General features: G+C 41.6%; 4 protein-coding genes and 1 long non-coding RNA gene across 9 annotated transcripts in view; 2 read left to right on the top strand and 3 right to left on the bottom strand.

Moving 5' to 3' along the window:
- Positions 1-361: 361 nt before the first annotated feature.
- On the bottom strand, positions 362-5,563 carry CTSZ (cathepsin Z). The gene is made up of 6 exons (XM_069804328.1): positions 5,383-5,563; positions 4,827-4,990; positions 2,778-2,957; positions 2,012-2,162; positions 1,571-1,733; positions 362-1,081 (listed from the first exon to the last, which is right to left on the bottom strand). The coding sequence occupies exons 1-6, from the start codon at positions 5,523-5,525 to the stop codon at positions 968-970; spliced, it is 915 nt and encodes a 304-aa protein (XP_069660429.1). The 5' UTR covers positions 5,526-5,563; the 3' UTR covers positions 362-967.
- TUBB1 (tubulin beta 1 class VI) lies at positions 5,400-14,116 on the top strand. 3 transcript variants are annotated; one of them, XM_069804263.1, is made up of 4 exons: positions 5,400-5,535; positions 11,608-11,716; positions 11,898-12,008; positions 12,142-14,116. In XM_069804263.1, exons 1-4 carry the CDS (start codon positions 5,524-5,526, stop codon positions 13,212-13,214), a joined length of 1,305 nt encoding a protein of 434 aa, XP_069660364.1. In that variant the 5' UTR covers positions 5,400-5,523; the 3' UTR covers positions 13,215-14,116. The 3 variants fall into 3 exon arrangements, with proteins under 3 accessions (XP_069660364.1, XP_069660372.1, XP_009920042.1); XM_069804271.1 differs by lacking the exon at positions 5,400-5,535 and adding an exon at positions 7,286-7,730; XM_009921740.2 differs by lacking the exon at positions 5,400-5,535 and adding an exon at positions 8,801-9,948.
- A 1,102-nt stretch (positions 14,117-15,218) lies between these two features.
- Positions 15,219-17,147, bottom strand: ATP5F1E (ATP synthase F1 subunit epsilon). Its single transcript, XM_069804339.1, has 3 exons — positions 16,890-17,147; positions 16,576-16,702; positions 15,219-15,361 (listed from the first exon to the last, which is right to left on the bottom strand). Exons 1-2 carry the CDS (start codon positions 16,919-16,921, stop codon positions 16,579-16,581), a joined length of 156 nt encoding a protein of 51 aa, XP_069660440.1. The 5' UTR covers positions 16,922-17,147; the 3' UTR covers positions 15,219-15,361; positions 16,576-16,578.
- Positions 17,148-19,888: 2,741 nt separating this feature from the next.
- On the bottom strand, positions 19,889-22,925 carry LOC138689362 (uncharacterized). The gene is made up of 3 exons (XR_011328240.1): positions 22,806-22,925; positions 21,145-21,261; positions 19,889-20,869 (listed from the first exon to the last, which is right to left on the bottom strand). It is a non-coding gene; the product is annotated as an uncharacterized lncRNA (long non-coding RNA).
- ZNF831 (zinc finger protein 831) overlaps positions 21,268-27,354 on the top strand; it is a 60,985-nt gene continuing 54,898 nt past the window's right edge. For 2 of the 3 annotated variants that reach the window (XM_069804204.1, XM_069804197.1), the window contains exons 1-2: positions 22,969-23,256; positions 24,477-24,667. The gene's annotated coding sequence lies outside the window, so the exon portion shown is untranslated. Of the gene's footprint in view, positions 21,437-22,968; positions 23,257-24,476; positions 24,668-27,354 lie in introns of those variants that run through there. The other variant, XM_069804186.1, reaches the window with a different exon arrangement.

Genomic DNA, 27,354 nt, shown 5'->3' with positions numbered 1-27,354 from the left:
AAAGCAGTACCATCCTGGGTAAGCTTTGGGTAGCTCATCTACCACATGAGACTACTTGCTAGGTACAACAACAGAAGATGACCAAAACCATGTATTAATAAGCTCTTGTAATACACATACAGTCATGTAAGAGAAAAAAGTGTTTATTAACTGCAGTTAACAATGTTAGTTAGTAATATTTGATATGGCACTGATTTGCCACTTAAAACTGAGCCAGTTACTAAGGAAGAGAATTTACTACCTTTCTTCAGATTAGTTAAGAGTTCTGGGTTGTGGCAATTAATACTTTGCTGCTTTAGGAGAAAAATGGCACAGCCAGTCACATATTAAAGCAAGGAATGTGAGTAAAGACAAGACTAAATAACTAAGAAGCGTTTAGACTTTATTGTTTGATCAACGTAATTCCTGTTACATCATTTGAGTTGGATAAAAGCAAGTGCGTTGTATGATACTTCCAACAACACTGTCTCACCAGGAGGCCAAGGAAACAACAGGGAATTTAGGTTTTGAATATATCATCTCCAGACTTAGCTTTGTTTTTCATCTGCATCACTGTGAGATGGTATTTGCTTGATATTGTCAGAGAATTTAATATAAGCTCTAGACCCAAATATTGAGTATACTTTTTCCTTCCCAGTATGTCTACGTAATTTGTATTTAAAAATATACAGAGATTTACATACACAGTTCCTGTGATTAAGTCAATACAATTTAAATACCATGCATCAAGGCAGACAACTTTCTCATGAGTAAATTACTTTAAGTTGTAAATAATTATCTAAAGGCAGCTCTGTATTTATGTTACTCTGAAGACATTGTGTGTTGCATCTGGGCTAATTTTGCAGAACTGCCAGATGGTGTTGAACTGTGAAAGAGTTTTAGACTACTATTCTTTAAACAGAAAAAGGTTATGCTGGGAAGCTTCCAATCAAAGCAGTTCCTAAACAGAAAGATGTACAATATAGAATCAAGGAACTACAGCATCTCCATATGCACAGTCTTCTTCAATAGCGAGATTGTACTCTGCTCCTCTTCCACCCTTATATGCACTGGTCACAATTCTCAGCCACCCTCTTTCACCCTGTAAAGAATCAATTTGTATTGTGAATTAGAAAACATAACTATAGAAAATGTATGCTATTGAGTCTGTTCTGTCTTCTAAGTATGAATGACTTGTAAGTGAATCTAGGAATTCAGTCAAGATGAAGTGTAACACTGGGTTCTCAGGGCAGCCTTGTTTAAAGGGGCCATCTGCTTTGGTGTATTTACATCCCCCTCATCTCTTCCAGTTATGTGACTTGATTTTTGCCTACAACTAACAGTAACTAACAGTTGTCCGTAACAGGAGCTGCATGTCCACAGAAGGGTAGCATTTGGGATTGAGTTGACATTACTCAAGTAACTTTGGCTGAATATCCCTGTCTTCATTTTTTAATTGCTAGTCTAGTTCAAAGAAAGTTTTACTTTTCCTATCCACACGCTAGCTTTGCGGCTTCCTGTTCGCAAGTAAGAAAACCCACCTTTCCTCTGAAGTCATTCTGCAAATATGTTTGTTCCCATGTTTCCTTACCCAGGGTTCACCCCATGAGTTACGAACAATCCAGTATTCTGTTCCATTTTCTACACCCCAGCCAGCCACAGATACAATGTGATTCACCACAGGTGAGGTGTTGTACTCTGTATAAAGTCCTCCAGTGTAAGCATCCAACTTTTCAGTAGCCATTATGCCACAGCTGTAATAAAATAGAGAAAGCATTATTTTTTTTTTTTTACAAGGAGATCAGGGCAGGGGCCTGGCTAAAAAACAATTGGTTTTCTTGCATTTTGACTTCAGAGCTTTGTTTATCCACAAGCAAGCTAAAGTCTGCATATTAGTGCAGAGCTGCTAACATATGCTGGAGTAGAGAAGTACACTTCAGTCATTAGACTGAGTTTCAAGTATTTCAATCCCAATATTACTAGTAGATAAACATTTTCTTTTTTACCATTCAAGATATTTTTTTTTTTTTACCTAATCGGTCCATTAGTATAGATTTCTGCCATCATTTTTTCTCTTCCACTGACAGACCCGTAGTCAGCAACTTTCCAGAGAGTGTAGTTCTTTATCACATGGCATTCTCCAAAAGTGACGCAAGTTCCACACTGGTTAAACTTCTTACACTCTACAAAACAAAAGTGAGATTATCACTGCAAGAGAATGCTTTTCTTCAAGTGAATTAATGATATGACACTAAGCTTTTTTTCCTTTTAACTTATTTGAAGCAGATATTAATACTGTCTCTGGTGAAATAAATTCTTTTCTGGAAGCCACATTTAAAAAGTCCCTAAAATCACTAGTTACTATTCTTTACTTCATAGGCATAAGTGCTTTGAGGAGAAAGTGTTTCAGATGTGCTTCTGTATAGATACAGAAACTATTCTAGTCATACATGACCAGATAAAGGTTACATTTCTCCTTTGTTTAGCTTGAAGTGACACTTGTAAATATTTTGGTACATTAGAGATTGTATATCAGAGACTTAGGAGATTAAGTTAAAACAACCTAGCTGTGCAAACTTGTCTGGGCATGATTTAATGCTTTGCTATCTGGCTAGAGTAGAGAGACACACAGAGGCCTGCAAAGAAAACCTGTTCTGTCAGTCAAACAGCAGGTATTACACAGAAAGGCAGGAACCAGTATACTGAAAACCCAAGAAACTGTCTTTTTTTTATATGTATATATAAAAATCTGCTAAACCTGGGATGAAGCCTTACAGCAAACCAAATAGGCATCATACTTTGATCCTTAGCTTGGTAGTTGTTGCAGGTCTCGTCTGGAATGCCATGGTCATGGGCATACATCCAAACACCTGAGTGGTCTCCACCTTCGCAGGATCCTGCGTCAGCACAGTCAATCACATTCTGAACAGAGAGGTAGGCAGAAGGCCATGCACCTTTTCTCTTTATGTTGATTCGATCTGTAAGGATAAGAAAGTGGGTTTTGTTAGTGGAATATGTGGGTGGCTATACATTGCAACTAGTGTTAAAACTGTCTCTCCTTCATTGAACTTGTAACTGTTTGCAGGCAACAGTACTTGCGGTTGGAAAATCCTCTACTGTTGACAGTGAGGCACATAGCATGACCTAACTCAAACCAGCAGGCTGAGTTATTATTGTGGGTTTCCATTAGAAGTTTTTTCCATTAAAAATTCAAAACTGTGCAGATAAGATCTGTTTAAAGCCTTGAAGTGCTCTAGATCTCTTTTAATTCAAGTCACAGCTTCTGAAAACTTGCACATCTGTTTCCTGTCTTTGACAGCAAAGAGTTTTCAAACACACATTGTAAAACCAACTCTCACTAGCCTCTTTTACAGGAGTAAAGACTTATGCATAAACCCATGCAGAGAGTATAAGCCCATGCAGCCCAGGTCTGGCTCCGAGAGTCTTCACAAACTTAAAGCAAGGAAAAGCTTTCAGAAGTATATCCTCACTGTTACGTCAACATCTCACTGTTACCCTGCCATCTCAGACAGGCATCACCATCCTGCTGCCTTATTTTGTCAGAAACAACTAGCTTACTTGGCAAAAAAGCATCCCGATGAGTATTTATAAACTGCTTCTCACACTGCATTAGCTATCTTGTCTGATGCCACTGTAGTGCTTTTAATCCTATTAGTACTAACAACATTCAGCTATACTTGACAGAACTGGGCAGCATTATCCCAGCCTACTCTTCCAGCAACAAGACAGGGAATGAATGCTTTAACTATTCACAGCAGATAAGAAAAAAATATCCTGATTTTTTAAAACCAACTTTTTATATAACTTAAAGATGCACATACCAGCATACCTACATACAAAATTAGGTTTTAACTGAAGCTATGTAATTAAGAAGTTGCTGTATTTTATCTGTCCTAGTACTTCACTACATCATGGCAGGTTTCATACATATCTTTATTCTTGTACTGCTTAAGAATGGATCCTTTGTGACTCATGGTGCTTGCTCACACCTGTGTTGTCTTCCCATTTCTGCACAATTTCCTCTCTTTCTCCATGAAAGTTAAGCCTCTTACAGCCTCCCTCTGCAAACAGTACTTCTGCAGCATGTTACTGTTGCATGCAAATCATCATGTACTCTCTCTAGGGAAAATATTTCTCACAACTAAAGCAAACCACTACCTCCCTTTTTCCCAAGAAGGCGGCTGATTGATAGGTATCTGCTGAAACTAGACTGGTCTGTATGCTGTGGTAGGCAGTTCATTTGAGTGACAGGGCTCTTGAAGCTGATACGCTGCGTGCCCTTCCCACAAGAGGCAACTTCTTTCATTTCCTCATGTCCAGGCATCGCTGGAGCAGCCCCTTGCTGCTGTAGATGTAGTGTGGCAGGCCGAGGTACCAAAAAAGGGAAGGAGACATGATAACTGCTTTTGCATCTGCTGCTACCATCACCGCACCTCCAAGAAGAGGGGCAGAAAACCCAATTCTTACCCCAGGCCCTAAACAGCAGTCTCGCAGGGGCTATGAATGAGTTCCTTCTGCAAACAGCTTTTTAACCATGCCAGCGTTCGCCCCTCGCACAATTCCGAAAGAGTGGGGACAGCTCTCTCTGGTTGCTTTCTCTATCGAAACCAAACCTCCCTGCCTTCAGCTTGGGAATTCCCCCTGTTCCTGGTGCATTCCCAAACGTCTCTGCCTCGGTTCTTGCCGCCATTAGTCACTAACTTGGCGCCTTGTCTTTATACCAGCTATTTTGCAAGCTGAAGATAAAGCTTCCTTTGCTTACCAAAACCCACGTATATCGCTGGGGGCAACCAGCTCGGCGGGTGAGCAGGCAGCACCCAGCATACCTGCTAAAGCGCTGGTGCTGCCGTGGGCCCAGCAGGACCCGCAGTACTGGGGGATGTGCTGGTTCCGAGTGGTGCTGGCATAATTGACGCCGTTCACGTTCCTCCAGTCCCAGCTCTGGGGCAGCGCGGAGACGTCCAGGTACTCGTGCGGGCGGGGGTAGGTCCTGGGGGGGGGGGGGGGGGGGGGCAGAAAGAAGGAACGAGCTCCCTTGCTGGCCGGGTCTGTAGTTTCAGGCAAATGAGGGGATTTTTTGTGGGGGAAAAAAAAAAAAAAAAAAAACCAAAACTCCGCTTTCACGGAGTTTTCGTAAGGAGGCTGCGAGTGTCCAGCGAGCGGCGCGGGTCACGTGACGGCGGGCAGCGTGACCGGCCTCGTGACCGCCGCTGCGCCCCGCGCGACCCCCCTCCCACAGGACACCCACCCCCCCTTCCCCCCCCCCCCGCGGGTCCAGGGCCGCCCCGGGGAGCAGACCCCGACCCCGGTAACCGGGCGATGCCGGGTTTGCAAAACCCCCGCGCAGGCGGGAGCGGGGGGGCGGGGGGGCGAGCCCCTCACCTCAGGCCGGGAGCCTTGCGCGGGGCCGGCTTGTAGCAGCGCTGCCCTTCCCTGAAGTAGAAGCCGGCGCGGGCGGGGGGGCAGAGGCAGCCCCAGAGCAGCAGCAGGAGGAGGGATGCGGGATGCCGGCACAGCTCGGCCATGCTGGGAGCGGTACCGCCTCCTTCCACGGCGCCGGTATTTAAGGGGGGGGGGTGGGGGGGAGGTGGTGCCGGCGGGCGGGGCGCTGGGGGCGGCACGGCACGGCACGGCACGGCACGGCACGGCGTGGTCGGGGGACGCGGAGCTTCCCCCGTCTTCGTTACTTGGTGTTTTTTATCACCGTCTGTCTAGCGCCAGCTGCGGCGTGCGCCTCGCTGGGTCCTTCCTAATGACGGCTGGTTCGTTTTTTGGGGGGGGATAAGGAGTAAAAGTAGTGAGAGACCTGAAATCGCGGTGTTCACCCTCCCTGCTCTCGGGCCGTGAAGGGCGCAGCAGCACCCGCCCCACGGGCAGTGGAGCGATTTTGATCACCCCCCCCCAAAAAAAAAAACCCAAAACCTAATAGGAAAATCCATTTAAATACAGTGCTGATTCAATATATGCGGTTTCTCTCAACACAGGGGTTGTGACAAGAGGGCTTGTGCGTGGGACAGACGCAGGCCCTGCGTGGCTGGGTGCAGGTCCCTTTACCTTTGGCCTAATGCATCAGCGTTGTGTAAGACTGAGCGATTGCACAGAGCAGGCAGACTGGTGGGGTTTTTTTTTGGTTGGTTGGGTTTTTTCACTAATCCCAAGTTTTTAATTTCTCAAGCCCTTTTGTGCTGCAATTTACAAAAGGAATACAGGCCTGCATCCACTTTTAGGCTATGCTTTAGGGTTCGGAACGTTTGAAGATTATGATCTGCTACAAGATTTAGTCAATAGTAAAAATAGTTTCCTAGTTCTCCTGCAGAAGGTTTAAGTATCTGTGTGAGTGGACTACCAGTCTCTTTTTCTTATGTTGCCTAGGGCTTTCATGCTTGGTAAACAGGTTTAGTAAACCACAGCCAGTTCTTCCCTTATAGGTTTTCTTCCTTAGCTCTCAGCACTTTTTATAAGAGGCATGAGGTTTATTAGCTCCACATTATGAATAGAGAAACTGAGGCACTGAGAACCAATGCAACAAAAGGAACAGCAGAGCAAGAACTGAGCCTGACTTCTGTGCAGTTGACCTTTTTGGCAATTCATCAAATGACCCAAACTGAACAGTAAATGCGGTTGTGGCAGTAGGGTCCAGGGTAAGGGCACTACCCAGCAGATAAATTCACATGCTGCAAGCCCCAAGTTTTTGCCTGGTCATAGACCTGCAGCGTGGGAAAGGTAACGAACCGCTCGGTTGTGCACTCCGATTGTACCAAAACCTATTTGTTTAAACATATGGGCTCATTACACTGATGATAACTTAGAGTAGGCAGTCCTGCCTTATTTCCTTTGGACCACCTGCCAGAGGGAGGCAGTCTTTAAATAATTTTTCTTACTAACGGAAATGAAAATGTGAAGTAGGTAGTCTTTATTGCCTGTTGAATGCAATGGGTTTTGGTAGCATTCCTAAGGATGATGTAGCTAGCACAGATTAGTTGAGACTAGCATCAGCTCGCCTGATAGCCATTCACAGATCTCTCTGAAATTATCTGGTGGCCTGTAGCCAGGCTTATCTCAACTTGAATAGGCTTTCTTCTCAACAATCTTCACTGCTACTGTGAAAATCTAGTTCCTTCGAAACAAACCATATTAAGAAAAAGTATCCCAGAACGCCTCCCTGCACATGCTAGTGGGTACTGTGGTGGCACTAAAAAAAACCAAAAAAAACCCCCCAAAACCCAAGAAAAACAGAAACAAAAAAACCCCCAGTAACCAAAAAACCCTGGCTTGTTTGTGGTCTTAGCTTACACCCATCACCAGGGCTTTGATATCTAGGGCCCACCCCGAAGGCAATGGAAGCAGTGGGCAGCCTGATAATAAACACAGCGGGACAGGCTGGTAATAGCTGTGCCCAGTGCCAGGCTGCTCCTAATCTCCGCGGTGCCAAAAGTCCCTCGAAGCCAACCCTTCCGCCACCGTCTCCTCTTTCTCTGGTGACGCTGACACCACTAATCTGCAATAGCACATGTTCAATGGCTGCGCCTGGGAAGCACGCTCGGGCAGTTAAGAGGCTTGAGGTTTCTCAGAGCTGAGGAATGACAGGCCTGCAAACAAAATCTACATAGAAACAGGCTTTTCATGTACCAGGTTTGGTATAAAGACAGACTTGGAGGTTCACAGAAATGCAATTGGGGAGGAAAGGGAAAAGAGGCTTGAAACAACCTCTGCTTCACAAAGCACCTCAGGTACTTTGTGTCATGTGCCATCATTTTTAAGACTCTGTAAGGAAGTGATTCAGAAGAGGCACATGATTCCAGGGGGCTATTTTTAGCAAGAGAAAAACCAATGTTAAGTGATTGCATATTTCTTTCACTTCCTTTTTTTTTTTTTTTTTTTTAATTTTGCATGTGAGATGCTCTCAGTAAGTATATTTATTGCTGAAATTATTTTGCTAGATTTTTTGGACAGTGAATTAGCCTCTTCATAAGTTTTGGCTATTTCAGATTAATACGTGGCATATTATAAGTAGTATTTATTTAGTGTCAGTAGCTCTCTGACACATTGTGTCAATGCAGCTCCCATTCAGAATGCAGCAATTGAATATACAACTCAGAATTGCACTATTACTTTTAGCTAAGCATTGTTGGAGAAAACAAATATGAAATGTGCATGAATAAAATGAAATTTGCTTTCAAAGTAAATGTCCAAATAACCTTTCCAGAATTTTGTCTTAGGAAATTGTAGAAGATATCCACTGCCATGGTAGAAAATACCTACAACATGGCAATGGAACATAACTGTTATGTTGTCTTGCAGAGTAAACTAAACTGTTTAGAGAATACTTATTTTTTGGAAAATGATAAAACTATTGTGTTTTAAGGAAACAAAATTAATCGACCTGAATTTAAAGTCTTGCTTTTATTGCTCCCTATCAAGGATAGCTCATAGCTTGGCAGAGGATGACAGAATGTTTGCTAGCTGCTTTTTTGCAATGCACTTCTGGTGCTAAACTTTGTCTTAGGAATAGTTGTCTGTTCCTCCGTTGGCCGGTGGAAGAAGTGGAAATCGTCTGTGGTGGGGAAGTCTGGAATAAGCTGATTTTTCTTTTGGAACAATATGGAAGCTCAGAGATTCCTTATCTCTAGCAAGCCATAAAGTGGTAAAGTAGTTACTTTCAATGAGTCAAGTCCTTCCACTGTCATCTTTTCATACAAAACAGCTTAAGGTGCTTTCCTAATTATAGTTCTTGCAAAGCACTGACAGTCCTCTGACATGTAATAAAACTACTATAAGCTTCCAGAAGACAGTCCATTCTGGGCTTCTGTTGCTCAGTGATATTAGTCCTGTTTATCAGCAGGCAACATGACTGTGTTACATTTTGCTCAGCCTTGCATGTTTCCTTTAATGCAGTGAAACATTTCACACAGTGAATGTTATAGTTAACTTAAGTGGAACTGGGTTTTCACCTCTAGCATTTTCCTGGCAAGTTCTGGAATACTACGTCTCAGATACAAGAAAATAAGAAATATAAGAAATACTATATTTCTTAATGGCAGGAAAGGAGGAGAGCGAAAGAGAGAAAAGAGAAGGGGGGGAGAGAGAGAGAAAGCATCTGTGCAAGTTAGTCACAAGTTGATTCAGATTTTAGTTTGGCTGAAATTGATGAATTCTTATTAAATGTTTAAAGAACATATATCACTGAGAGTGCAGTTTTATATTGATGTTTTACAAAGTATTTTTTTGTTACTGATCCTGTCTGTACCCCTCTGTCATGCAGTTAGATACTGAGAATGATGCTTATTAGTGAAGTGCAAGTTTGCCTGGCAATGCGCTGAATGTCGTGATTATAGGAGGGTACTGCTCAAAAGTTGTTACTGTTCTTATTATGGATGTTGTCCCGTATGACTTATATGATGTTAAAATTTAAATTAGGTGTCAGAAACACATGTACTTAATAGATTAAGATCACTCAGTTTTGGCTATAATCTCTATATATGCATATATATTTATTTGTACATATATTATGTATAAAATAATGAAAAACAAATACAGTGTGCACAGATGTTCATGAATCACACTGTTTGCTGCACAGAGAACTGGAATTAATTGTAAAGGAGTGCGTGTGACAGCTTTCTTTTCCATGCCACTCAGTAATGTACCTGTGCTCTTGTACCCTGTACACAGGCAGTGAATAGGCACTTTGCCTCCTTGTGAAATGCTTTGGTGAGCAGCCTGAGGAGCTGGCTACTCCCCTTGCTGAGTGACAGTCCCCCCAGTATAAAAAGGCCCCTTGGGGCGGACTGCACTGGGTGTAGCTGATACAGCAGCAGAAAGAGGGCTTGTTCTGGGGACTGCAACTAGAAAACCTGTTAGGTTGTAGCCACCAACAGGTCTAAGCTACACAAAATGCGTGAAATTGTGCATCTTCAGATTGGCCAGTGTGGGAACCAAATTGGAGCTAAGGTAAGGTCTCTTTTCAGTATTGGTCATTAGTAGTTAAGTGCTATCAGTGGTAGCAGGTCAAACATCGTTAACAGATGGGGACTTTCAGGGAGAACTATTACTTTGACAACTCAATAGTAGGATGCATGGCACGTTAGCAGTGAATATGAGTATTTTGATATGAAAGTCATAAGATGGGCTTGTTCCTTGTGCAGAGGTTAATGTTAAGTCTGTCAAAGAATGAAACATCTGCAATAACTATGGCACAGTGATTATAAGTGCTCCAGAGCATTCCTGCTGGGAGTCATATTCTCAGGGGCACTAATCTAGTCTGCAAAATACTGGGACAAGTGAAGGACCAGTGATTCCAGGGCTGCGAAATCGTGATGCAAGTACTTTAGTTCAGCCATACGGCAGTAACTCTCACATTATAATCATTAATATGGGATTGTATTAGTCAACAGAATGACCTGTGCTATCAGTGACCGACTAGGTTTTTCTAAGAGTGGCATAAAGTTTAGTTAAGGATTTCTGCCTAACTGGCCTCCTGCGAGAGGTCGTCATGTCATTTGGAGTATTTTTGTGTAGTTCAAACACTGGTATGTTGTTGCTTTGAGAGAAGTTGGTCATTGCTGACTTTGTGTGCTAAGAGAAAAAAAACCATTGCTTTTGCTGTGTAATGGCCTTTTTTTTTTACTGTTAAGTAGGAAGTTGTCAAAAAAAAGTATCATCTGGGTTAATTTGGGGCTGGGAGGTCTTTGAAGATAATAGCTTTGAACGTAATAGCTGAAGGATTGTTCCCTTGTGTTCTTCCTCCATTTCTTGCTCCCACAAATCTCACCTTGATTCCTTTTATTGGAACATGAAGCTGTGGATGGCCAGGGAATGTCATGTTAGACCCAGACTGAATGCAGCCAGTGTGATAGTTAAAGAGCTGTATTTTTTTTCTGTTGGCTTTGACCTGGAAACGGCTTATATCTAACAAGACCTGTAGAAAAGCGGGCACACACACACATCCCATGCGCATGTTGGCAATGGTCTATTTCTACACTCAAAACAAGACTGAATGCTAAACCAGGACACCTTTAAAATTAAAATAGCCTGGTCATTATAGTGGGTGGGTGTGTCTACATTAACACCGCTGTGGCTGCTGCCTAGATAAGAGCCCCAGCACAAGACATCCATATGAATGTCAAGATAGGACGCTTAGGACCAACATCTGTTTGTGGAAAGCATTGCTCACATACAAATTTGTCTGAGCCAGCTTTGCCATGCCACAGTCCCACTTGTGCATGACAAGCCTCAAAGCAGCCCTCCCCAATCCACACAACCCCCCGGCATTTTTGTTAAGCTCATACCAACTAGTACCTGTGTTATTTAAGCTAATACCAATTTTCCTTTACTATGAAGGGAGCAAATTGAGGGCCTCCACCTATTAGTGCATGAGTGATAGTTAAGAAGCATAAATGGTCTACTAAACTTTTCCCTTGACCTTATTAGGGGAGGGGGGAGAGGAGGATCCCTGCTCGATCTAATACGTAAATGGCAAAACACCCCCCACATCAGGCCCAGTTCCCACTTTTTGTGCAGTCAGGCATGAGCGCAGCAGAGCTGGTGCTGAACACATTGTGCTGAAAAAAAAAATCTTCGTGAGTGTACTGAACCTCTTTCCTTTTCCAGTTCTGGGAGGTGATAAGTGACGAACATGGAATTGACATCGCTGGGAACTACCGTGGGGATGCATCACTGCAGCTTGAGCGAATTAACGTGTACTTCAATGAGGCTTACTGTAAGTGCTCAGCTCTGTTGGCAGAGCAATTTGCGGAGCCAACATGAAGGTTAAAATAAGTAATTAAGAGAAAAAATATCCCCAAATCACTATAGGTGGGTTGGATTTTTCAGAGTAGATTATAAGGCTGTCTTTTTGACTTCTAACAGTAACTGTTCGCATTCATTTTCTTTTGTCCTAGCCCATAAATATGTGCCCCGTTCTATCTTGGTGGACCTGGAACCTGGTACAATGGACAGTGTACGGTCTAGCAAAATAGGCCCACTCTTTCGACCTGACAATTTTATTCATGGTATGTACATCATGCTGTCAGCAAACTAACTAGAGTCAACTGCCCCAGAACAGCCTTTTAACTCCCATCTTTGTAGCCTTTAAAAATTCTCTTGTTAACTTTGTGGCTGTTCTTTCTGTAATTATGTTTACAGGTAATTCAGGTGCTGGAAACAACTGGGCTAAGGGCCATTACACAGAAGGCGCTGAACTGATTGAAAACGTCATGGATGTGGTCAGGAATGAGTGTGAGAGCTGTGACTGCCTTCAGGGCTTCCAGCTCATCCATTCACTTGGTGGTGGTACAGGCTCAGGTATGGGCACGCTCCTCATCAACAAAATCAGAGAAGAATATCCCGACAGGATTATGAACACTTTCAGTGTTGTGCCTTCACCCAAAGTATCTGACACGGTCGTAGAGCCTTATAACGCCATCCTCTCCATCCATCAACTGATAGAGAATACAGATGAAACCTTTTGCATTGACAATGAAGCTCTATACGATATATGTTTCAGAACTTTAAAGCTCACCAATCCTACCTACGGTGACCTCAACCACTTAGTGTCCCTAACGATGAGCGGTGTCACAACCTCACTCCGTTTTCCTGGTCAACTGAATGCAGACCTGAGGAAGCTGGCTGTTAACATGGTGCCCTTTCCTCGCCTGCATTTCTTTATGCCAGGCTTTGCTCCACTGACAGCTCGAGGCAGCCAACAGTACAGAGCGCTCTCGGTGCCAGAGCTTACTCAACAAATGTTTGACGCACGCAACATGATGGCAGCCTGCGACCCTCGTCGTGGACGTTACTTGACCGTGGCATGCATCTTCAGAGGCCGAATGTCTACCAGAGAAGTGGATGAGCAGTTGCTGGCTGTCCAGACCAAGAATAGTTCCTACTTTGTGGAGTGGATCCCTAATAATGTCAAAGTGGCTGTGTGTGACATACCACCGCGAGGCTTAAAGATGGCAGCTACCTTTATTGGCAATAACACAGCCATTCAGGAGCTCTTCATCAGGGTTTCTGAACAGTTCTCAGCTATGTTCAGAAGAAAAGCATTTCTCCATTGGTATACTGGTGAAGGTATGGATGAGATGGAGTTTTCTGAAGCAGAAGGCAACACCAATGACCTTGTGTCCGAGTACCAACAGTACCAGGATGCCACTGCAGATGTTGAGGAATATGAAGAGGTAGAAGTGGAAGCCAACCCAGAAAAGGAAGCACTGTAAAAACAATGGTAATATCAAAACATTCTCCGAATAAGCCTGTGGACACTCACTAAAGAAAAAGCAGTAGCCATCATCTGCATACTGAAAATAACACCTTTCTTAAGAATTTTTACTCTACGTCTGGCCAAAATATACTCAGTATTACAAGACAATGCTTTTGGAATTAATGGCAGCTATGCTTTACTCTCCTAAACAACTGTTGACACTGAATTGCTCCCAAAAAAGAGCCACTATGAAGATGTCTCGTAACAGCCTTTCTTGTAAATGTATTCACTTTTAGAGTATTATCAGCTGATCCTGAATGTAATATACAGTCTCTGTGTCTGTGTATATAATCAGAATGATAAGCAACAGCAGAATATGCTATCAACTCATCAAATTTATTTATTCTCAGGTAAACACAGTCCGTGTTTTGTTTGTGAACTTGTTACTGTTTTAAGAACACAGGCACATCTGTGAGGCCTATAAAGGCAGTTATCTATTTTATTATACACTCCACAGACTGATGTAGGTCTGCAGACAAGTTCAGTTCCTTAAGTAACTAAGTTGCAGGGGAGGGAAGGGGAAAGAACATGGGGCAAAAGACTGAATATACACATTCTTACTTTTTTTAATGTCACTTTAATAGTTCTATCACATTGCTGGCTTTTATATTATTGCAGAGCTTGTATTCATTATCATTGTGTGGTTTGTTTCTATTTCAAACTATAGAGTTATATTAGCATGGAAACTTGTGAACATTGTGTAAAAGTTTCAGTGTGTGGTTTGGGTTTTTTTCCCCCGTGTACTAACTAACTACTGTCAATTTTCTTCCTATCATTCAGTACAGCAAAATGGATAGAATGGTTTGCAGCTAGTTAGATACAGGTTCAATGGCAATCACTAAATAAAAAACACATCTTGACTTAAAAAAAAAAAATTCTTACCCTTCACTGTATTTATAATGTTCTTCAAAATAAAAATTATATACCATTCTATAAAACTTTAATACTTGAAACATTTGATAGACAAAAATAATTTATTCTTGTAAGGACAAACTTCAAATTACATGAAAAAATTGAGCTAGTTTTATTATACTTTTAGAGGAGAGAGTTTATTATACTCTGAAGAAAGTAACGCCTCAACAGTAGAAGCATCTAGGTGAACGTAAGCCTGCAGCCAATTCTGCAAGCATGCTCTATTTCTTCCTGTGCAGTGGGACAGCGTCACATTTGCTGTGAAGACACACAGCAGCAGGAACACGCAAACACTTCCCCCAAAGCAGTACAGCTGAAAGTATGACTTCGCCCCCCTAACCAAGAGCAGATGGAGTGTCACCCTCCGTTCCTACTGTTTCCCAGTGAACGTGTGTCCTTCTCCCCCCAGTAAAGTGACACAGCGGTAACAAGAAGGACAACCAATAGCTGAGCAATTACCATATGGTGCAGGGGTTTCTGTGCCTCCTTCTCCACCTCTTACAGGATGCCAGGTCTCCAACTCCCAGTGTTCCAGACAGCTTTGGAGATTAGATCCTGTGCAGCACATCCATGGCAAAATATCCTGCTGCCAGTTTAGTCATAACCCTAAGCCTCATCAAATCAGTTTTCACTGAGTTAGTTTTGTTCTAAGCACAAATGGAAGATGAACACCATGATGACAGAGAATATTAAAGTCAACAGCGTACCACTTCCAGCAGAGAGAACCGACAGAGGTATTTTTAATTATCGAAATTATATACCTATATTCTCTGTTGACATAGGTTTTAGTGAAGAAAACTTTTTTTCCAAAGAAGTAATCATTAATCATTGAAGTGAAGTAGGCAGAAAAGTTTTAAACAACAATCAAGTCTCTCACTCATTTGTGTACCTGAAATACCAGCATGATATCCAACAAGAGGTCTGCCTTAAAAATAAACGTATGTTGCCACTGAATGGTAGACTTCTATTTTAACACAAGCGAAAAGGTAAATGTCTCTGCAAAATAGAGTACTTTGTTTCAAGAGGAACACCACCTTCCACACATTAATTTGTTTAACAGCAATTACATTTATTAGCATGCTGATTTACATACAGTGGCAAGTTTTACAGTTAATGTGATGACATTGTATCGCAGAGTCTGGAGCTTGCCTACAGCTTTGTAGTTTGCTGTTATTCACCACAGATCAGTTCCTATGAGAGATTTAAAATACAAGTTATTCAATTAAGAATATATACAAATGTATGCTTCTGTCCTGATTTCAGCTGGGATAGAGTTAATTGTCTTCCTAGTAGCTGGTACAGTGCTATGTTTTTGAGTTCAGTATGAGAAGAATGTTGATAACACACTGATGTTTTCAGTTGTTGCTAAGTAATGTTTAGTCTAAAGTCAAGGACTTTTCAGCTTCTGATGCCCAGCCAGCAAGAAGGCTGGAGGGGCACAAGAAGTTGGGAGGGGACACAGTCAGGGCAGCTGACCCAAAGTGGCCCACGGGGTATTCCATACCATGGGATGTCCCATCTAGTATATAAACTGGGGGCAGGGGGATCGCTGCTTAGGGACTAACTGGGTGGTGGTCGGCAGATGGTGAGCAACTGCATTGTGCATCACTTGCATATTCCAATCCTTTTAGTATTACTATTGTCATTTTATTAGTGTTATCATTATTAGTTTCTTCTTTTCTGTTCTATTAAATCTCAACCCACATGTTTTACTTTTTTTTCCCCGATTCTCTCCCCCATCCCACTGGGTAGGGGGGAAGTAAGTGAGTGGCTGCCCAGTGCTTAGTTGCTGGTTGGGGTTGAACCACGACAGCTTCAAACAAAAGGTAGTAATATTTAATCTCAGATCAGGAATAGAAGCTGTCCTACTTAGAAGGGATTTCAGCTGCTCGTGATGCATGCAGTGTCACAAATGGAGGTACAAGTAGCATCTATCTTTCACAGATAGTAGATAACCCTTACACAAATAAATCTGCTAATTAGGGGAAACAGTAGTTCGGAGAGGCTGTCTGTTGGCTTGGTAAAGCAAGAGACAGGAAACCTATAAACATCACTACAGAAACCCAGGTGTTTTGCATAAGTCCGTAATAACTTTGACCAAACCCCAGATCGTTCAAAGCAGGGCTTGATGGATATAACATCTCACTTTATCAAACTAACGAGATTAAACAGTTTCCCATCCCACACGTAATCATCAGGATGCAGAGACATCTGCATACATTTGTACCAAACCAGTCAGCAATCCGTTCCAGTTTCATGCATGAAGATCAGAGCCGTTTTTCCACATAGAGCACGAAATGAACCGAGCAGTTACGGACTGTCATTAACCTGACTCACACCGGGAAACCAACACTCCTCGTATAAAAAGCTACAATAAGGCACCCCGGCCCACTCAGTTTACTTACATTTTATTCCTTCTTGGGTTTCAGAGTTTTCACAGTGGCCATTGCCGCCCTTTCTGCCTCTGCTTTGTACTGAGGCTTCATTGCTGCTCTAACAACCTGGGCGCAGATCTGGGAATACCGGATGTAACTAAAGACAGGAGAGAAAAGGGGCGAGAAAACGAAGGTGAGACTCGAACCCGCCCCAAAAGCTTCTCCACCCCCTCCAGCGGCACCCCTGTGACGCCGCCAGCCCTCCCTGCGAGGCCCTCGCCTCCGGCCGATACAGCTGTCGCAAGGAAGTCGCGAGAGGAGCCTCGTGGCCGCCAGACGAGTACCTGAGCCCGGCCTGCCGCCAGTATGCCACCATGGCTGCGGGGCCGAGAGACGGGGGCGAACGGGCGGCACCGCTCCCGGGCAAGGTCAGCGCCCACCGGAAGGGGAAAGACCACAGCGCTGCCTCCCAGCCAGTCAACAAACAGGAATGATCCTTCCGCCAATCGGAATGCGAATTACCTCAGGGAGTCTGACCAATGGCAACTACACAGCCGCTCCTCCAGTCACAAGCGCTCTCCTCTAGCAGCGACCAATCAGAGGGCTGAATAAGGCACGCGACTCCCGGCCTTTCCTCCTGAGGCGCCCCTGCCGCGGCACCGCCTTTTTCCTGCCGCGGCACCGCCTTTTTCCTGCCGCGGCACCGCCTTTTTCCTGCCGCGGCACCGCCTTTTTCCTTCCGCGGCACCGCCTCTTTCCTTCCGCGGCACCGCCTTTTTCCCTCCGCGCAGACAGAGCGACGTGGTCAGCACCGCTCCAAACCGATGTGTTTGTCCCAGTTCCCCCCGATGGGATCTGTTTGGGAAAGGTTTGGGACCTTCCCTCTTTGGCAAGGTCTCAGATCCGCCTCCGGCTGTGGCCGGCTGGGACCTGCCCCGGGGTTGGCGTGTGTGTGGTCTTCCGTGATTCAGAGCCGGTAATTTGCCAGAAACACACTACACGTCAATTAACTAAAGAACAGAATTTAAAGCCTGACTCTTCTGTGAGGCAAATGGCTAGTTATATAGCACTTAGGTTAGTTAGTTACGTATTAACTCATTCCTAAGTAGTCCTGTTGTCATCTAAGAGTCCAAGCAAGTAGGTAAAAGCATGGTTTTTTTTCCAGCTAAATCAGTTGTTATTACCCCTTTGTGCCATCAGTTCTTAGCTTTTTCTAGGTAAGACTATAAAGAAGAAAATGGTTTACAAGCCAATGATTTTTATAAACACAGACTGTCTTCAATTTGGGGCTTTAATCAGTGTGTGGCCAGGCTGTGCCATACTCAGTTTTATCCCATCAGACATGATGCCTTAGCATGGGATTCTTTTGGATGTAAGACCATTTATGCATACATCTGAAATTATATTCAATCATTTGCTCTAAACAAATTCATAAAAGACAACATAGCAAACTAGACACTGTCATCATCTGTCAACACTTGGTGGAAAAATAGACAATCTTCCATATATAATAAGCAAAAAGTTATGAGAGGACTTGAATCATATTTGATAAGGAATCAATTTGGTCGTAACCTAATGTTCATTTAAATAATTAGGACTAAGGACTCAAGGAGATTATGGATTGGGTTTTTATTAAATCCTTGCACTTAAGTATGTATACCTCTTCTCTGTATTCCTTCCATCTAGAGCCAAACCATGTCACAGAATATATAAGAATCTTCCAGAAGCTGTACAGATCTTGAGGAAACGCTTGTGACTTTGGTCCTCTTTGCACAGAGGCCTTCTGTCTTCCTGCCGATTTTCGTATCTGCTGAAGTGCAAATCCCTGGAAATCACACAGTGACTTCGCATCACTATGCAGTGATGTTTTCACTTACAGTACATTTTTAAAGTACAGAGTAATTTTTCAGCTTTATTAGAGATCTCAGTCCAGAGCCATTGCAATTAACAATCCACACATTGTAATGTCAGTATAGATCCACCAGAACAAAAAGAGCAATTGTTCACCAGATATGTCAGAGTCTGTCTCCAGGATAGCATATGACAGTACGAGAAGTTTGCCTATTAGTGTAATTAGTAGGAACACCAACCAGTAAGAAAGAGTGGGAAGATGGAGAGAATTTCCCATCCTTAATTTGCCTACTTAATCTCTCTACTGAAATTACTGAAGAAGACTCTAGTTAGTGCCAGTTGTGATGACATTTTTGAAAGTGGACACCTTAGGATGCTACATTACACTAGTTCCTTCCATCTGGACCAATGATTTGTTATTTTTTTTAATAATTGCTAAACAATTTTGCTTCTGTTGAATTTGGGGTTCATTTCTAAAAATCCATGTATTACAATCTTTTCTACTTAATTTTAAAGAAATAACTAGTATAAAGGAGGCAGAAAATAATCCTTATTTCATGCATTTATTTCCTTGTTTATTTTTTTTTTGTGAGCCATTTCTATCCTAATTTTGAGACAGACATGGCATATTGGAGCAAAGCTTTCCAACTTGTAAAAATTAAATAATATTTGTTATGATAGTGCTTTTAACACAGAAACAGTACCAGTGATATGATTTAGAAACAAAACATATTTGTTTTGTAAAACCTAGCTATAACAATGATAACAAAAAGATACAAGAAAGCACCAAAGATTTAAGGAGCCCCTCTCTGCTACCTATGCAACATATTTGATACAACACAAGTAACTGCACTACTTCTTATATATATAGTATATTGATAAAGGGGATGTTACATACAAATGCTGTTTTAATGGTAACATCTGATGATTTAATAGGTAAAATAATTATCAATAAGATTATTTTAAGCCTCATGGGCAGCCCAGGCCACAGATATGGCTTGGCAGAAAAAAATTTATGCTAGCAGAGTTCAACATCTTTCTTCCAGCTACATGGCCCTCTATTCCTGCCCCACACCTTCTCTGATTCTTCTCCCTACCCCCGTCCTCACCTGCTCTTTTTCCCCCAGTTTTCTTTTCCTGCCAAATCTTCTCTCTCTGCACCTCCATCTGAAATGCCTCTGCCTGCAATTCTGTGCAATGCATTCAGATTTAAATCTGTAATGGAGAGATACAACTTGGATGCAATTATTTGCACATTTAGCTCCATTTACTATTTGTTGATCTTGATAGATAAAAATTCAGCATGAATTAAAAAAGTTAAACTTTTGGGGGAGGTACCATGCTGAGACAGAATGGAAATTAGTGACAGAAATTGTGCTCTACAAAAATGCCAGATATATATATTGATGTTTATGCAGCTGTAAACAAGGCACCATTATAGATTTGTATGACCTGTTTTCATGCCCAGTTCTGTTCAGATGCTAGGATATATTTGTAAAGCCCTAAACTTTCCTCAGATAAGAACTTTCAGAGACAGAACTTAGAAAAGAGCACATAAAGGAGGAAAGTTTGGAAACATGTAGAGAGGTTGCAGAGAGAAGAAGGAATATGTTAAGAGGGTTAGATGCAGAGATCAAGAGAAGCTGAAGCAGTGCGATTAGCAACATCCAGAAATGTGAGAGTGGATGGGTCTGGGGGAACTAAAGATGTGAGATTAGAAACGTCCAAAGAAACTGAGGAAGTGTGGGAAGAAGCATCCTGAAAAGTGAGATTGGAGACATCCAGAAATGGTGTAGAGATGAGATTAGAAACATCCTGAGAGGTCAATGAGGATAAGTCAGAGGAGCCCTGAAACATGAAATAGTTAAAATCAGTGAGATCTAGTGATTCTGAAGAGGTTGAGGAGGTGCGCTCTGAGACACTTAGTGAAGATGGAGGGATTGTACAGGAAAAGTCCAAGGAAGCTGAGGAGGTGTAACTGGAAACATCTAGGGATGACGAAGAAGTGAGACTGGAGAGGTCTAGAGAGGGTGAAGAAGTAGGACTGGAGAAATCTGGGGAGGGTACAGAGGTGAGACTGGAGAGCTCTAAGGAGATTGAAGAACTGTCGCCAGAGAGATCCAGAGACCCTGATGAAGTGAGACTTGATAGGTCCAGTGAAACTGAAGAAGTGAAACTGGAGCGCTCCCACGAATCTGAAGAGGTGAGACTGGAGAGCTCTAAGGAGATTGAAGAGGAGGTACTGGAGAAGTCCGAAGAGGCTGAAGATGTGAGACTTGAAAGGTCCAGAGAAGATGAAGAAGTGAAACTGGAGAAGTCCACAGAGGATGAAGAGCTCAGACTGGATAAATCCAAAGACTCTGAAAAGGGGAGTTTAAAGTGTTCCAAGGAGGCTGAAGTCTTGACACTGGAGGGGTCCAGGGAGGCCAAAAAAGTGAGACCAAGTAGGTCCAGGTAGACTGAAGAGATGACACTGAAAAGCCAAGTAAATCCACAACATGACTGGTGTTAAATCAGAAGTATTTTAAACTAAAGATCTCTAATAACATGCCAAAACAAAAAGACATAATGAACACAAATAATATTACTTTTGAAAATAACTGAGCATACAATTTTAATCTTTATATCTCTTTGCAGTTTCTCTTTTGGTGCAGAAAAACTCTAGTAATAATTGCTGACAGACTTATTTAGCATATTGCTCCTTCACAGAGGACCAGTACAGAAGTACAAGTACAGAATAATACGTACAGTAGCAGACATTCTTCTGTCCTGGCATGTCTCTCCTTGTTCAACCAGATTTTAGCATCTATGATAGCCTGACAAAGAATACCCTCCTGTCAAATGCCATCTCCCTGTCCTGAAGGTCTGGAATAAAATAATAGTTATGTAATAGAATGGAAATTAAAACATTTTTGTTCTTCTTTTCCAGATACCATAGGATATTCAGATACTAGGCTGCTTACTAGTTATGGACAGAGATTGAAAAAAAAATACACAGCTGTAAATGGCAGCAAGTCAAACTGGGCCTCTGACTATAAAGGTATGAAGGATTATTTTCTTTCGATTCATAACATCTAACTACAAAATGTGGATCTTCCTGATGGTGCTAACAAAAATGGCAAAGAAAACAGTATTTTTCTCTGCAGCATGTGCAGGATTTATTTTTGGAAGCTAGCAGTATGCTAAACTAAGAAATACCCATTTCAGCAATATCAGTTCTACTTGTTTTTCAGATAAAAAAAGGTCTTATTTTATTGCTTTTATTTTGTACCTCTGGACATAAAACCTGTACTGTAATAACAGTAATTTTTTATTTGTGGTTAGTTTGCATTGTTTAATAAAAATACCCTAAAGAGAAGTTCTGATAGAAGGCAGACATCTAATTAAAAAGGGAACAGAACAGCTTATATTTCAGTTCATAAAGGTGCGTCTAATTATAGTATGAGTAGATCAAGAGGCTGATCTACAGTTGCCTTCTCTTGTCTCAAGACTGTGCTGCAAAGCAGTTGAAACCTGCTGTTGTCTTTCCAGACATAGGCACAGGAATGCACATAAAGGTTTTCAGAGAGTCATCAGAAAAGTATTTTATGGACCAAGAAAGTGAAAGATACACATATACAGGAGTCTGCAGGTTCTCAGGTGAATACACCCAAGCTTTGCCATGTAATTACACAACTGATGTCCAGATGCGTGTATAATGGACTTAACATAATCACCATGGGTGGAACTCCCACTGAGGTCACCTCTTAACTGAAGCAGGTGTCAGCTGAACATGGACTGAAGTTGACAGGAATGATGTCTTCCTATGCAAATATTAAAACTGTGGGGATTTAGCATGACACAAAAATTACCAGACTAAAAAAAAGCTGCTTATGTACCAATGATAACACCCAAAATAGTTCTTGAATACATTTAATATTTATTTGTAATGCATCTGTAATTTTAGAGCTCATGCAAGATGGTTGTAGTTTTATCAAGAGTACAATGTTTATAGATCAAAAGGCAAAGCAAATTTTTCTTAACTGCATAATTTGTGATGAAATTCCAAGTTTGCTTGCTGCCCTATATTCTTAATAAAACAACAAAAGAATTAACCCCTTAAAAAAAAATGCTTGCTATCTAACTCCACTATCATTTTTGACTGCCTTTAATCTTAAGAGTTTCTCAAGTACATTGTACAGGGGAGAACAAATAATTGTACAAAAGGCAAATTACAATACAATAAAAAGCCAGTATCAACATGATTTCCAACAGACTATAAATTCCATAATCTCTTCACTGTGTTCCTTCTGCCTTAATTTAAAATGGCAAAGTTACTGCACATTTTCCTATGAAATAACACTGTCAAGAAACATGGAGTTATGGTCACTATTGTATAAAATGTACAGGTCAGTAATAATGCTTCCTACCTTTGATAGCTGTGGATTTATCTCCTTTCTCTGCCTGTGTAAGCCATACTGGGCTGTGCTGGTAAAGCTCTGCTGTTCTCTCTGCTGATGACCCTAATCTGTTCCACAGCTACTGGAAATCATGCCATGCTGATGACAATACGGGTCATCTCCTATTAAATCTCCTCTTGTCTAAGTACAGCACTCCTCACAGAGCACCAGCAGAAAACATACTCCGAAATCAGCTGTAATCTTAAGATAAAGTTGCAGTTCTGTGCTGTTTCCTATTACAGGACAACATTTTGAAGGTTACTTGATGAAGTAGATGAAGACATTAATTTTTAACTTTTGGACATCTGGATTCAAAGTAAAAATAATTTTGCGCTGTAATCCAAATTCTCAGCTGTCTATTCTACAAAATCTGGCATAAATAGTCTCTGGAGGGACCCAGGATCTGCAGAGCAAAATTCAGGTACACTCAAGTTTTAAGAATCTTGTGCTTGACTTGCTATTTTAATGTATTTAATAACTTTTGTACCTGTGTTACTTTTAAAATGTTTTTATGACAAAATGGCATGATAATGTAAAACATTCTGTCCACAGTTGATGATAATATTGAATAGAAGTTTTAAAAACACCTAGGTGACATCAATGGCTGGAGCCTAGTTTCAGAAATTTTTAGCTCATACGTGCTTACACTTCTTTCAAAGACAAGGGAGACTTAGGATCCTAAGTAAATAAGGGCCATTATTGCATCTCACTTTGCAGATAGATAGGGAAACAACATCATCTGTGCAGTAGCACCCTGTTTCTGTTTGTTCTGTCTATTCTTTCACAGGAAAAGCAGGGAAATTGTGTAGCTTGCCGAATGTTCCTCAAAACTGGCAATTATAAATAGAGAAAATAAAACTCTGTGTAGAGCATCAGGCTAAGAAGTTGACATGCTTCTAGTACTTCAGCTAGATAGTTCAGAATATGACATGACTATAAAATATAAATTAATTCAAAGTACAGGTTCTGATACACACTTCCTTACTCCCAGTTTCACAACATACCTACTAGATTTTGCTGCAGCTGCTATATGTAAATGAGTTTAAATCTAGATAAACCAAAGCAGTTATCTGACAGGTAAATAATATCTACACAGCCCCCCCAAAAGCCCATTAACAAGAACTCACCAAAATGATGCAACTTGCTGTATTATAAAGCAGATTTCTTACCAGAGTGTCCACAAAGTTGAACAGGCTCTAGGAATACTGAAGTTCACAGCAGGGGCAATGCTTTCATTTAATTTGGTATAAAAAGGATTGGGTGCATGATTAGGAAAATATTTACTATGTTATGTTGTTCATTTTATTATATTCTAGCTGATAATATTTTTTTAGCTCAGTGTTTTTAAACTTTTTGATTAAAGGACTGTCAATTTGTTCTGGAGAAAATGTAAAAAAGCCACCTTGTGCTGAACTTCTTGTGATATATGAGCCTGAAAGACTTTAACTTAACAATGTTACTGGTTTACAAAACTGTAATTTTTACTGTTATAATAACATACATTGTTTACAGCATCAAATACTCTTTCTAGTAGATGCAATATGAAATAATTATTGTAATACACATTGCAGAGGTAATATAATTTCAGCCCACCCAATAGCTTCCTATAGATAAAGAGATCCTCCATGTCTCCTCTTTCAGTGTGTCTCACCTTGCTGCTGGCTGCATAAAGTTTATATCACTTCTCACATTCATGTTTTTTTGGCTCAACAAGTTGACTTGGCTCAACAGAGGGTGTGAAGACCACTATCTTCAGTGCAAGGGAAGAAGTGGGACAGCACAGCCAGGAACAAGAAGGCAGGCAGACACAGGACTGCTTCCTTTCATTGAAGGTAAGCACTTAGTTCAGCGTAGTTGTAACATGTAACCTCACCTTTAGAATAATTCAATCCTATGCCAACATATAAACCAAAGCTATCAAATTATTTGAGAAATAAATTAACAGGTCCTGTGCAAGTGAAAGAACAACTTTCACCTTGAGAAACAGAAGGATTCTAAAAGGACTCAGTGCTTTCACACAAGCTCTCGTTATCGGCACTCTTCAGTTCTTCCATAAACATGAATCTCAACAAGGTGCTGATCTTTCCTTTGAACCAACTGTCAATGCCAGGGGGCTTTGAAAGGTTGCAGTTACTAGACAATGGGTGCTTAGGTTTACCATATATGACATTTATTGGAAATACACTAGACTGTACAGTTTAACTGCAAGTGTAGACCACAATAGACCAATCAGCAATGTTGTAGGAAAGGGTGGTTAAGTTTTTTTCTGTTTTTTCCAAAACAAACAACTGGTTTACATTTATAGTTAACTGCTATATGATTGAACAGGTGCTGACACCCATTATCAGCAAGAAGAAATACTTCTCAGGTTGTCGTGGTTTAACCCCAACCAGCAACTAAGCACCACATAGCCACTCGCTCACTCCCCCCCCCCAGTGGGATGGGGGATGGAATCGGAAAAAAAAGTAAAACTCGTGGGTTGAGATAAGTACAATTTAACAGAACAGAAAAGAAGAAACTAATAATGATAATAGTAACACTAATAAAACGACAATAGTAGTAATAAAAAGATTGGAATATGCAAGTGATGCACAATGCAATTGCTCACCCCCTGCCGACCGACACACAGTCAGTCCCTAAGCAGCGATCCCCCTGCCCCCACTCCCCCCAGTTTATATACTAGATGGGACATCCCATGGTATGGAATACCCCGTGGGCCACTTTGGGTCAGCTGCCCTGACTGTGTCCCCTCCCAACTTCTTGTGCCCCTCCAGCCTTCTTGCTGGCTGGGCATCAGAAGCTGAAAAGTCCTTGACTTTAGACTAAACATTACTTAGCAACAACTGAAAACATCAGTGTGTTATCAACATTCTTCTCATACTGAACTCAAAAACATAGCACTGTACCAGCTACTAGGAAGACAATTAACTCTATCCCAACTGAAACCAGGACAGAGGTACATTAAGCCGTTTTGAAAGTACTTCATTTCTATTGCTGACTGAAGAAAGTGGTATTATTTTAGTGTTCATAAAGACACAAGTTGTTTCAGTGTCACAGTAAATGTAGGATTTTGCTTTCTTCCATGGTAGCAGCTTTCATTTCAGATTGTCAAAAGCAGTACCTTGCAGAACAAAGAGTAGTAGGCAATTAGCAAGGTGCACAAACACAAGTCTTAGTGCAGATGGATACATGGAAGCTAGACAACTACACACCATTGAAAAAAATTAAAACCCTATAGATCAGTTCTTCTTAGAATGCCTTGCAGTTAATGTAAAACAAGTTAATCCATTATACTGCTGCTTTAGCCATCCTGAGCCTGTTTAAATCAAGAAGTGAAGGACAAGGACAAGGTGGGTGTAATTTACAGTAAAAAAATCTTTACGAAGTTAACACCAAAATCCCACCACTGGTATGGCCAATTCTTATATTAAACCTGAGGAAAAGTAATTTTTGCATTCCTTGTTTCAACTTTTAGATACAAATCAGGTAAGCAGTTTCATTCAGAAGAATCTTTCCATAGGCATCTGGCTATGTCCATACAAATATTTGAGAATTCAAAGGCACTGTGCTTAGTGCTTAGTAGAACAGCAGATGATATAAGTGTTCAGTCTCAACAGAAGAGAGCATTAAGCTTGCCAAGACCTCAACTTCCAGCTACTGTAATTTAAACTTCTGGTTTTAAATTAACTGTAACAGCATTTCTAGATCCAACTTGCTTTAGAAGGATGCTTTGGAGACTTGTAGCATGTCCCCCTCCTGGCAGAAATCCTTAGTACCTGTGTTGGGAGTACTTAAGGGTCACAGGAACATGAGAAAATAATCCAGAATAATTAAGACAATGAACAGCAAGGAAACCTAATGATCTCTTGGTGAAAACTTCAGAAGACAGGCAGTGAGAACAAAAGATTTAACAGTGCCATCTCAAATATTCTCCAGGCCATTGAACTTTGGATCTAAAGCTTACTCACTGCTGTTCTATTTCTCCGCAAATTTGTATGGGTGAATTTGAAGTTTACTGATGTAAGCCTAAATCTGCAGATAAGGTAAAACATGAATCCATTTAGACAAGCTTAAGCAGGTACGGATCCACCAGGGACCACACCACTGATTTGTTCACATCACATTCTTCCACCTCTGTCCCTTCTGCTCTGCCCCCGCCCGCCCCCCCCCCTTTTTTTCCTTTCTTCCTGGTCCTTTAGTTTTGTCCCTCCAGCTGTAGCTCCTTTCTCTTACCTGCCTCCTCCATTCCTTCTAACCACCAGAACCCATAGCTTCTCTGCACTACCTCAGGTCACACTCACTGCAGTATCGGTGCATTCATCCATAGCACTCTACATTCACTGGAGCACTGCCAGCCATGACATAGCCCTGCCATGCACTGTGAAGTTGATCCAGAGGGAACATACGACTTGAAGTGACTAGTGAAGAAACCATCAGAGTATGTATGCATACTGAGCAGAGGGCAGGCATCTGCTTCCATCTGCAGTGGGACAGCACATAGGTTGTAACTGCTGCACAC

This window comes from Haliaeetus albicilla, chromosome 2 (genome assembly GCF_947461875.1).
Source record: "Haliaeetus albicilla chromosome 2, bHalAlb1.1, whole genome shotgun sequence".
Taxonomy (NCBI): Eukaryota; Metazoa; Chordata; class Aves; order Accipitriformes; family Accipitridae; genus Haliaeetus; species Haliaeetus albicilla.
Note: the sequence above shows the minus strand (reverse complement) of the source record. Positions and strands in the feature narration are given on the sequence as shown.